This window comes from Botryllus schlosseri, chromosome 14 (assembly GCF_051294905.1).
Source record: "Botryllus schlosseri isolate E-star chromosome 14, Bs_hap1, whole genome shotgun sequence".
Classification (NCBI taxonomy): domain Eukaryota; kingdom Metazoa; phylum Chordata; class Ascidiacea; order Stolidobranchia; family Styelidae; genus Botryllus; species Botryllus schlosseri.
This window is the reverse complement of record NC_137249.1, coordinates 2,514,284-2,527,036: the sequence shown is the minus strand read 5'-3', so window position 1 is coordinate 2,527,036 and position 12,753 is coordinate 2,514,284. Positions and strand designations below refer to the sequence as shown.

Below are 12,753 nucleotides of genomic sequence, written 5' to 3'. Positions count from 1 at the left end.
TTTGAACAATATATAGGGAATCTCGCGCATCGATGTTGTAATCTGTGTATATCCTTTTACTTCCCCCTTCTACCTTTTTGACGATATGTTGGAAGCAAAGTTCGTATTAAATATACCTTTCCGGATCGGTTCAGATCACACTGCACTCAGTGCACTGGGATTCATTAGGTTGTAAAATAGCATAGTCTCGTAGTTACGGATTATTATAGAAAGAGTGCAGTATGTGATGAACTGGTGTTTATACTGCATACTTTCCCTGCAATTTATGGAATGGTTGTATTTGGATATCTTATACCCATACCGTCAATCATAAATACTAATGCTGTTGCTTCTTTCCGTTATCGTTATGCACCCCATTATTACACCCATCTCTTACAATCATCTACAATTTTATGAACCTTGGTATATATAGACATAACGTAGAGAAAGCGATCCTGCAATGCACCAAACTGTTCAAATGTAGACCGAGACATTGCATTTGTGTCGTACAAGGATTGTGCGAGTCTGAGGAACTTGTAATTAGGTCTGGACCCAATGATTCGAGTATCAATTGTAATGATTCGAGCGAGTACCGTAATGAGAAAATGCTTTTTAGTTGCGCGATCATACGCTCCTTTTCTATCATCAACGAGAAATATGGTTTTGATATGTTATCCCAACGTGGCTACTGGCTTGTAACCTCGATTAGTCGCATCACACCATACAAAATATGTAGTACAACGCTACCACGTTAGTGAAACGACATATCTGTAAAGGGATCAACTCTTGCAGCATTGTCACAAAGTGCAATTAAATAGGTCCATATGGAATCTCAGTTCATTTTTTGAAATAAATCCTGCGTGACGTTGCCACCAATTCCATTCTGGCAAATAGCCGAATAGGTATCGTCAAAAAATACCGAATCATCTTCAAGCAATCAAGATTTGGTAACCTAGGATTCATCAACCTATGTAAGATTACTGTTCAGCCCCAGCTTCTGATGGTGGATCGTCTCATTTCCGGTGATGGCTTGCCAAACTCTACTGTCCGAACTTGGATGTCGTTGATTTTTGTCTTATGTCAACAGCAACCCTCTTAACCTTATTTTCTGCCGACATTGGTGCTACTCCAGTAAAATAATGAGAGGTTTACTGGAATAGTTGCCGACATCGGGGCTACTTGTACAGAATAGGCTTAATGAACATTTTCTTGGTAGAGTCAAGATAAGTTGTCGATGTTGGTGCTATTCGAGTGGAATAATTTAATACTTCGTGGTAGAATAGAGGCAGCGAGGAATCGCCTAGCAATCTCCCACTGAGATGTTTATTCATTTGTAAGGCATCTACTGCGTTTTTTTTTTTTTTGTTTTGCGCGCGTGTATTGGTGACATGACATCACGCTGGTAATCTGACGTGCAAATGAAATTATGTCTTTGTTTCTCTTTGAGTTGTTATATTATACGCGCGAAAGTGGAGCCTATAACGTCTTATATGGCTGCTACTTCGGTAAATTTTCAAACCTCCTCCATGTGATACCTCAACCCCCATTCGTTTCTCGGCTGGGTACTCATTATTTGATACTGTAGCATTGTAATTTTGTAACCATATGCAAACGATTACATAAATTAGGTTGTATTAAAGACCTGGTGGTCGCTCGAATACTAATTATTTCATAATCGCTCAGCCTCATCAAACCACCGTACCCACGGAAAGTTACCGTCCGGCGCCTATGACAATAGTAGTACACCAAGATAATGAATTTTCACTTATTTTATTCTGATGATACTCGGGGTCGTGGAGGTATATACCTTCAATATACTAATAAACCATAATATTTTAGACCAGTGGTCCCCAACCTTTTTCGACTCATCGCCCCCTTTTCAAGCTCAACGCCATCATCGCCCCCCAAATTTTGTGAACCGAAAAATCGGTGTACAATCTGTAATCATCGGCGGGTTGACTAAAAATAAAATGGTCAACTTTTCGGCTCGTTGTCGAATTTTACACTTTTGCAACTAAATTTACGTGGGTTGACTTGAAAAAAAAGGTCATTTCTCCGACTTGACTCCAATATAGCCGTTTTAACGCATTTTCGCCCCCCTAGACCGCCAAATCGCCCACGTTGGGAACCACTGTTTTAGACGGACATGGGTAATCGAAAGCGACTAGTAGTGAATTGGAATTATATTAATGAAATATATCATTAATCTTTTAATTCTGTAGCCTATGCTCAAGTTTGGCTCTAAATCTTCGATTACAAACATGATGGAAGAGGCCGCCACTACTCCTTCCCTCGCCCCCTCTAACAAGGAGTTGGACGGATGGGTCGAGCAACTCTACGAGTGCAAGCAGTTGGCCGAAAGCCAAGTCAAGACGCTCTGCGACAAAGCCAAGGAAATACTGGCTAAAGAATCTAACGTACAAGACGTCAAATGCCCAGTCACTGTATGTGGAGATGTACACGGTCAGTTCCATGATTTAATGGAGCTTTTCAGAATTGGCGGCCGATCTCCCGACACCAACTACCTTTTCATGGGTGATTACGTCGATAGAGGTTATTATTCTGTTGAAACGGTGTCTTTGTTGGTTGCGTTGAAAGTCCGCTTTCCACACCGTATCACTATACTACGAGGCAATCACGAATCGAGACAAATTACTCAAGTCTACGGCTTCTACGACGAATGTTTGAGAAAGTACGGAAACGCGAATGTATGGAAGTACTTCACGGATTTGTTTGACTACCTACCCTTAACGGCGTTAGTGGACAGTCAGATTTTCTGTCTTCACGGTGGTTTATCACCATCCATTGACACTTTGGACCACATTCGAGCATTAGACCGTCTACAGGAAGTACCCCACGAAGGGCCTATGTGTGATCTTCTATGGTCAGACCCTGATGATAGAGGCGGTTGGGGTATATCTCCGCGTGGAGCAGGGTATACTTTCGGTCAAGATATTTCGGAAACCTTTAACCATCATAACGGATTGACGTTAATCTCGCGAGCTCACCAGTTAGTCATGGAGGGGTATAACTGGAGTCAGGATCGGAACGTGGTGACGATTTTCAGCGCTCCAAATTACTGCTACCGTTGCGGAAACCAGGCTGCGCTTATGGAGTTAGACGACGCACTACGTTATTCATTCCTGCAGTTTGACCCGGCGCCGCGGCGAGGAGAGCCCCACGTCACAAGACGCACTCCGGATTATTTTCTGTGATATTTCCATCGAAAGGGACAATATTTTGTTAAAAACTTGGGAATCTCTGAATTATTTTTACCGTTATACACTCTGCTACGCGATCTGTGATCTTGACTCTGAAGTTGTGACGTACGATGCAGTAACATCTGGACCCAGCACCTTTGTTGCTACACTGTCTCATTGTCAATCTATGATGATATACGGACGAGCTTCTACAGACTTAACGTAGGATTTCTTCGAAAAAATGGGCGTTCTATTTCGGCTCACAATTTTAGAGGGATGCAATTTTCAATCTCTCGGAGGTAAAGAACTTCAGTATAAAATTGAATATTACATTGATATGGAAAAAACACGAATATTTTGACACTTGTCAGAAACTGGTTCTCTACTACATTACCACTATTCGGTTTTATTTCAATATGAATATAATATTCTATCGGGAATTTCATCTTGGAAAACGTTGTAGCTGTTCTTGGGTGCACGATGCAATTCTGTAGGGAATTTAATACAATATACTGGCGATTTTGATTGAGAATACAAATGTATCTGTTGACGCAATTTGTATCTAGTTAAATTGCGACCAGTCGTTCAGAAAGAACGATTCTGATGATAAATGTTTGGTGTTTCTGTTATTACTGAAAGTTATTCATACTTTCTTAACTGAAATTGTTTACTTTTAACTTCAGTAGTATTGAATCGTTGCGAGCGTTTTTTTATTCGGTTGCGATCGGTCGACTTTCAGATGTTGAAATACCAGCTTAATGTTTAATCTGTGGCCGAGTTTTTGTTTGTGTAGCTTGCTCTGACCTGACCACATATCGAGCAAGTTTGTTTGAATCAACGTTCTCAGGCGGTTTTAAGTCTCGACCTATTGTACGCCTGCTGGTATGTAATACAGGAAAACGTATGAATTCGTGTTAATTATCAATTTGGAGAAGTATTCCACTTCGGTTCGATTGAATTATTCATCTACAATAAATGTATTCTGACAAAAATGTGGTCTTTAACCATTCCAGGTTATCATGGCAGCTGACAAGAATATGTTTTTATCTAAGCCAGGGACGGGCAACTTCTCCAGTCGGTGGGCTGGATATAGGAAAATGAAGTATTTGGCGGGCCATATTCCTAAATCGATACAGCAATCTTGAATTTTAAGTTAAAAGCATAGAGGCCAAAAGCAGTATTTAAGGAATTTATTACCATAATATACTTCAATAGCTGTCGATGAGATCTGTGTTCGATCAAAGTTCTTTGAATTCTGGTTGCATGGTGGACGTACAATACAAACCGACTGACCATATTTTGCATGCAATTACACCAACCCTGTTAACTAAAAAACGGAATCCGGAAGTTCGAGCGGGTCTTTCTAGAGTCGAGTGGAGTTGTAAAATGACCTTTTCTTTTTACTCAACACAACAGTATTTCACGTAAAGATTTTCAAATCACCCGTTTCCCGTCTGATATTATAAATTTCCTGTTTTGCGGAAAGTGTCCTCTATGCGGATCTCGCAACATGGTAACCTTATTTTCTCAACTTTTAAGAAATTGCAGAATTCATGACGTAGATACTTGTAAAAATTGCATTTCACTTCATATTTTCAATGCGTTAATCGGTTCTGACTACGATGCGCTTTTGATATGCATTGACTATCTAACACACGTATTTGGTCTGTGGCATAGGGAAATGGCCATGGGTAAAGTTTGGAACAGTTTCTCGAATGGCTGCGTCTGATTTCTTGGTTGGAATAGTTTGGGCTTGGCAAGGAGGCTCAGTCCTCAGTGATTCAATAGGAGCGGTTTTTCTTAATCGAAGGTTAAACCACTGAGCAATAATACACGATTCAGGTCAGTGTCGGAGGTTTATCTGGCTTCCTGTTAACCCATCGTCTTCACATCACATACGAGATGGTAAAAGACGAATGACAGCCGCAAGGACAAGTGAGTAAAAATACAGCTGAAGGACCAAAATCGAACATAACAGACCATGACAATAGGCAGACAGACAGACAGAAGTTTCTTTCCAAATGCATGAAAGTATTGCAGTGAAATGGTGGCCAGCGATACGACCATTAGGTCATCAATTCAGCTGGAATCATCAGGCCGAAAATCACATCAACATCACTTTATTAATAATTTCGTCGTTACAGCTGTAAACGACTATGGTTAGAACGTCTTCGCGGCCCACTGGTGGGTCGCGACTAGGGCTGGGCACACTGATTCGAGTACTCGAATCTGAATCGAGTATTAATTTTGATGATTCGAGTCGAGTAGTAGAAGACGATTTTTTCGAGTACTGAAATTATACGCTCCGCGCAACTGAAAGTTAATTTACTAACGGGAGTTATAGTTTTGATACTATTTTTCAACAAGGAAGCCTTAAAACCTTGATTGGCGGTATCGCAGCATACGAGACAGTACAAAGCTAGGGACATTACTGGCAATAACGCACTTCCGAAGTCATGATCATCCCACCACATTGTCAAGAAGTGCGATGAAATCGGGATGGTCGAAAAAATACCAAAGTATCTTTAATGTGACGGATAAGGGGCATTATGTTCTTCGTGGGGGCATAAAAGGTACATATTTGAACTTTGACATAGTACATTCGGTTGTGACGTCATAATGAGTGATACTCGAATACTCGACTAGAAGCATTTTACGTGATTCAGAATCGAATCACCCAGGTACTCGATTTTGCCCAGCCCTAGTCGCGACCCACCGGTTGAGAAGCACTGGCCTAGGCCAAGGTGGGTGCCTGAATCCATAGACTACTCCAAGTCGCTTCGATACCTTCCTATCTTTCATTGTATCGCATTTTTGTGGTGGTTTGAGCTGATAAAATTGCTAATAAACCAATGATGATGACTTGATGCTTTTCATTTGACAGCGACCACTAGTGATTAATGCGTTGACACCGAATGTTGTTGGTCAAGATTTGCTTTCGCCGCGTAATCGTAATAGCAACGAGAAACTTTGGTTTGCTGTTGTAAAGATAGAAAAGATAGACGGCGTTGAAAAGATGGACGGCGTATGGGAGGAATCTGTATTCGTGACTGACCCAATTACAGGGACGTTTTCGAATATTGCACTCAGAGAGCAGGTGCAACTGCAATGCACCTCATGGCTGATTATGAGTCATGCACGTCACCTGTGGTTTGACCTATCGCTGACGCTATATGTCGCTATAAATTGATTTCGGCTCATAACCAGGATATCCGTAGTCACCACAAATGATATTGGCTTGTGCGCGTTCGAAATGTGCTATGATCTATAAAAGTATAGGAAATTACTTGATTTTTTTGGAGTAAAATAATTTACAATTACAGATTACAGACATTTATACTCTGATACTCAAGTGCAGTTTTTAAGGTAGATCAGAAGTCAGAACTACTGCATGATAAATGAATGATACGACAATGATAGATGTTTTGAAAATGAAATAAGAACTTCATGATGACGTGGAGTACGGTAGTCTAACTAAGATCATTTGGGTATACTTGATTGTCCTTGTCCACAGTTCTGCTTTATCGAAAGTTTCGCTCGGTACGCCATATATTGTTCGTCTTAATGCAGTGATGTTGCGTTATGCCGTTATTTATGTACCGTAGTCTCATTCAAGTGTCTCTGACTGCCTTTTGTGAACCCTGAACATGCGATTTTGTGTAAACGGGCTGTACCTTTTCTATAACAAATTAGTGGTGTAAGGGCGGCTCCTATGTTAACCTGGCCAATTTTCTAACATGTATTAGGGGTGCTCAAAATTGACATTTTTTCTCAAATTGTACTTGCTAGGCTACTTGATAAAACTGTTAGGTTACCAAATTTAAGCCTGCACACCAAATTTGGTTCAATTCCAACCAGAACCAGTAGCCGCATCGCTATTACAGGAGAAAAATTGTTTTTATTTATTACCGGTATTTAAAAATGGTTAAAAAAAATTTCAAAATTATCTGTTCACCGAATGAAATTGTTACGTTGCCTATAGAAACGATGCTCACTAAATTTGGCTCAATTCCAACCAGTGGAAGCGGAGTTATTGCCGTCGAAAAATTCTGGATTTGAATAAAATAGTATATTTATGGTGGCCAGTAGAATTTGAGAAAAAAAGTCATTTTTGAACACCCCTAATGTATATGTATACCACATTTTACGGTTGCACCACATACACTGGAAACCCCTCGAAAAACAATCCTTCCCAATCAAGTTTTTAGTGTGAAAAAATGAGAGAATGGTGTTCTTCTCGCCTGCTTCACCCAGCGTTCCACATCAACATTTCAAATTCTACGTTTTTTCCATGATCATCAACTGATCTCCTCATGAACTTCATATATACATGTTGAGATTCACATATACACTTGATGTTCGGGTTCGGCCTAACCTTTGGTCCCCATGCTTCAGTAAACACATGCAAACTTAGCATACAGACTTTGCCATATTCGTTTTACTTTTGAATCTGTTTGAATCCCATTAAAGTGCCGATAACTCGTGAAAAAGGCACCTGAAAAGTCCTCGAGTTATAACAAACAGACAATGAATGTTTTGCAAAAAGAAAAGCAATATTCAACTTCTGTACCACGAACCATCTTTTTAAACCTAAAAACAAACACAGTTTTTAATAAGTAGATGTATTTTAATCAAAGTAGGCCTACTAAGACTTCTCTTTTTCTATTCGCAATCAGTGTGAGGAACGCTCATGAATCGAATGATGAATTTGACGTACATATTGGTAATATGCATATCACTATTTATCAACATATGTCCTAAATCTGCAGCAACCCGTAATCTTGCTTTCCGCATATAAAACAAATGCATGTGTGTATCGACAAGATGGTATTTTGAATGGCCTGCTTCAAAGATCACATGATAACAAATCAAGGTAAACACAGATATTTGTTCAAACCTTGTAACCACTTTGTCCCAGCATTGCAGAACATTGTTGTTTTCATACAAATCTGGTATACATAATCAGAGTAGAAGACTGTTGCTCATTGATCAATATTGTGTGCTGACAAGTAATCACGCATTTGAAAACCATAATATTTTCACCTGTCATTTGCTTTTAATGCTTAGCAATTGCATTGCCATCAGCTGTTAAGATCATTATCCCCTACGGAATGCACTGGCATATATAGTAATGCATGTATTGATTTCACAGTGTTATCAAGGGAGTTCACACAGACCGCAACAGTCAACAAGGCTATGCGGTTTGGGAGTTATATGTTGATAATTCAAAATCATGTTAATCTTGTTGATTAGATATTATTTCTTATATGTTGGCTTTGCAGCAGATGTCTTAAATTGCGCATTGTAAAGTCAGAACCGTTTTTGAATCATGGATTATCACATCATGTGTATCATTATTTACTAAAGAGTGGATTTAATTCCCGGGCTAACAGAATTCTATTTGTGATGACTTGAAAACTTTACTGAGCTCTTATGTGTAAAGGGCAGAGGTGGTCAGTAACGAAGTACTTCTACTTTTTCGAAGTACTCAAGTAGTTTTCCTCTACTTCTGGTACTTACTCAAGTAGATCTGAATTTCACTACTTCTACTTCTACTTCGTAAAATTTTGTGATCTACTTACTTACTTTTCGCTATTTTCAGTTTGTCAAGTAGAAGTAGTTTAATCCTCCAATCAGGAAGATAGCCCGAGAAATTTCGGGGCTGTTTACACGGAGAATCGACATTTAATTTTCATAAAAGTTGAGTTAAGCCCAGAATTTTCGTCGCGCTTCGCGCGCGCTGAATACGGAGTGTCCAGTATGATTTCACGAAAGTATCGGCGAATATAATTTAGGTAGCGGGTTGACGTGGTTCCGTTCATACCGCATTGTCGCCCTTCGCCATATGAAATATTTCATCACAGTATATATGGCTTATCATAACGTTTGAAAATGATGTTTCGCAATCTAGCATTTACTTATCATATCGTAATCTAGCTGTCCATGGCGAGTCCTAATCTGAAAAAGTGGACTCTGACTTCTTTTCTAGTTTTAGAGCTGTTTTAGCATATCAACCTTCGAACCTTCCCGGACTAAAGACTTTATATACATTAGGGTTGTTCAGATTTGGGCAATTTTTTGGAAACTTGTTTTGCGTAATTCCAAATGATAGTTTAGTGCATAAAAACACCTCTAAAAGCGATTTTGGTCATTTTCATCGCGGTCTTCCCTGCGCGCAAAGCCCCCAAAGACCCACAGGTCAATTCTCCTTACTAGCGACGATTCACCATTGCTGGTTTGTAGCTTTTGTGAAGTTTGCGGTAGAAAACGGCCGAGTAGAGCTGGGAAATATCAGGTTGAATTATCTTTTTGACAATTGAACATACCTACATTCCTATACATGCCAAATGTGTTTCCCCTTCCCGTATTTGGTATAGATAGCCGGGTGGTAGGCCTATGTATGAAATGAACGAATACAGGCATTTCCAGCCGGTTTCAACTCTGTAAATGTTAATCAAAGACATATTGTATATGAATGTAATTTCACCTTTATAGTAGCTTCAATTCACCTAATCCGCATCAGGTTTGCAGTATCTAATACGTCTGAAAGAAAGTTGACACCCCCCCCCTCCCCCACCACCTCCGAACACAAAAACTCAGACCTGTCCTGTCCAAGACGTTGTCACAGTAGCGAATACGGCCAGAATGCAAATGTCAAAAGCTCACGACACTAGGCTTCTTCTCAAATGATCATGACAGGTAAGTCTAAATGGGGTTCCTGATACTCAACTACCAATGCATTCTGTCTGAAAACGTCCCCGGTGTTCTTACGGAAACAGAAACAATCTCAATACATATTAGTCATTGTCGTCACCCACTATGGTATGTGCTTACAACTGAGTTAACATAAGAAATCTGGCACAGACTATGTTTCTGAAACTTGATGAATTTATTGTAAGGAAATTTGCATTATCAAACTTGAAAAGCAGAATAAGGCAAAACACAAATCCGGACATAGTACGCTGACCATTTACGTGACTTGAGACAATTGTGAAAGATGAAAAGACAGGTATTATCATTGAAGAACATGTTGAGAATTAGGTAAGCATAAAAACAAAAAGTGGATAACAACAGGCTCTAGTCTCAGGCAGGCTCATAGGATTTCAGTGTGGATTTATTGAAGTTGTGATACTTCTGACGGTGTAGCTCAACAACTTGCAGCATACTTTTCTTTTGGCGCTCATCATCTGTGATGATCGAAGCAAAGTCGGTATTGAGTTTAACTCCTCGTTCAGCAGCGTCATTAACGACTTTGACATTACTTACAAAATGGCTCATTTCATTGTATGTTTCATACTTATGCCATTGTTCCACAGGCTGATTCAACCATTCTCCAGAACACTCAAATTCGTTGAACAAATGCCATGACTGAGGGCCCACTAAATCAGCCAAAGTGGTGTTATCCTCTATAGTCCCTTCTGATGAGAGAATGCGTGGCCCGCGTCGATAAGATTGCGGTTTTTCAACTTTCAGTAGGCGGTTTGCAATGCTTTTTCTGGTATCGCAACTTTCTTTTTCTGAGAACAAGGCATAAACCAAAGTTTCTTCCACAATGTACCATGGATGCTTCTTCAACTTATTGAGAGCAGATTCAGCAACATCTTTATCGGTAGTTGTTTTTTTGAAATTGTTGAATAATGTATTTTTAGGACCTGTGGTTTCAGGTCCAAAAATGATTGTCCAGACACTCTTTACCACCAACTCCAAGACATGATAGCATACAAGCATGATTCAACATTTATTTACCTAGGCGGTCTTCCAGTAACTTTGCAGCTCCTTTTTTCCATCCACTATTCCTTTATGTCGTGTCAAATACCAACGTGGCAATGGAATTCTGCAAACTCCAAGTCGTTATCAAATCAAATGCAATTTTAGCTTGGACCTCTCCTGTGGCATTTTCAATCTTTTGAATTCCAAGTAATTTTCCATTGGTATGCAAAGGATGAGAAGACAAAATAACAGCAATGCTTCATACTTTGTTCCATACCTGTCTTCTGTCAACTTTCCATCCCAGTGTATAGCAGCATGATTCGGTAGGTCTTGTTGAAATGACTCGTATATTTCATGCGAAATCTCAAGACGATTAGCTTCTCTACGTCTCTTTATAGTTGACCTGGATAGCACAAAGTCATTTAAGTCCCCACCGCATGCCTGTATGAAGGCACTAATCAACATAGTTGCTTCATTATCGGTCAATCCTGAGTTTTGGTCGTTTTAGGGCATTCCTCTTTCAGATACAGCAAATACTGTAGAACTTGGCGTAGAGTGGGTAACTTGGAGTGAATAATACACTCAGATGAATATCCAATCAAATAATGACCAGACTTCGATCTTGTTCTTGGTGGGTCCGACACCTTTCTCCGCTTTGTTTCAGACATTCTTCTTCAACCAAATTCTAGCCTACCAGCAAATTGGATAACTCAGTATTTTACAGTAACACTAAAATCGAGGCAAAGATTACTGACATAACATATTACATGCCTTCCAGTAACATTTACTAGCTTAACACCAGCTGGAAATGTCTGTGCATCTGTTCTCGAGCTCGACTCACAATCACAACACGATGGTGCTTCTTCGGTGTACGATTCATAACAAACGTGCTACCAATACATGTTTCCCATGAACACGATATACCGGTTCTGCATGGTATAACGAAGATTCATCTTGTATTTATAGGACTGCATTTCAGTACAGTTATGAATACAGATATATTTCCCATCCTTACATAGCCGTCTTGAACTGATAACTTCACAAAAGCTTCAAACCAGTGACACGGTCAACACTACAGATAAAGATATGACGTAAACACGTCAGAAGTAAGGAGAATTGATCCGTGGGTCTTTGGGGGCTTTGCGCGCAGGGAAGACCGCGATGAAAATGACCAAAATCGGTTTTAGAGGTGTTTTTATGCACTACACTATCATTTGGAATTACGCAAAACAAGTTTCCAAAAAATTGCCCAAATCTGAACAACCCTAATATACATGTTCAATTTTTAGATTAATATTTCACGTTCAATACCCAATACCATATATTTTGATTTCTAATTAACATCAGTTCTTTTGTCTCGATAACCTGCATGTTGAAGTATAAAAGCAAGTGTAGTAAAGCCTTCAATTTCCAGAAATAAAGATACAGAATATAGCATTTTTACGGTCCACCATATTTTTATTAACGTTTACTAATCGCACAAAGTGTTTACCCCGTATCCAACACAACAAAAACGTACTCTTTGAGTAAACAGAGGATTAGTATCGCATTTCCATATCAATACTATCATTTTCATCCCATGATGTGGACGAAAGCTTATGCTATCGAAAATTGGATACCTGCTGGTATGCATCAATATGAATCAAGCTCGTCACCTTTCGCATAGCTCAATTTGCACCTTTTTACAATCCACGTGAACGAATTAGGATCGTTTTCACAACTACTTACTTACTTGAGTACTTTTAAAGTCAGCCAATTCTACTTCTACTTCAAGTAGTTTTAGGTTGCTCATGGAAGAAGTACTTCTACTCGTACTTGAGTAGATTTTTTCGTCGCTACTTCTACTTCTACTTGAGTAGCTTTC

At 39.5% G+C, this 12,753-nt stretch overlaps 2 protein-coding genes across 3 annotated transcripts in view; both read left to right on the top strand.

The window, feature by feature from the left end:
- The first annotated feature begins 1,606 nt into the window (after positions 1-1,606).
- LOC145456179 (sulfite oxidase-like) overlaps positions 1,607-12,753 on the top strand; it is a 116,185-nt gene continuing 105,038 nt past the window's right edge. For both annotated transcript variants that reach the window (XM_080334247.1, XM_080334246.1), the window contains exon 1: positions 1,607-1,617. The gene's annotated coding sequence lies outside the window, so the exon portion shown is untranslated. The remainder of the gene's footprint in view (positions 1,618-12,753) is intronic.
- On the top strand, positions 2,172-4,171 carry LOC145456191 (serine/threonine-protein phosphatase 2A catalytic subunit beta isoform). Its single transcript, XM_080334276.1, has one exon. The coding sequence runs from the start codon at positions 2,205-2,207 to the stop codon at positions 3,192-3,194; it is 990 nt and encodes a 329-aa protein (XP_080190402.1). The 5' UTR covers positions 2,172-2,204; the 3' UTR covers positions 3,195-4,171.

Bases quoted from the DNA above. Each gene is read 5' to 3' on its own strand.
- LOC145456191 (XM_080334276.1), top strand. From the start codon at position 2,205: ATGCTCAAGTTTGGCTCTAAATCTTCGATTACAAACATGATGGAAGAG.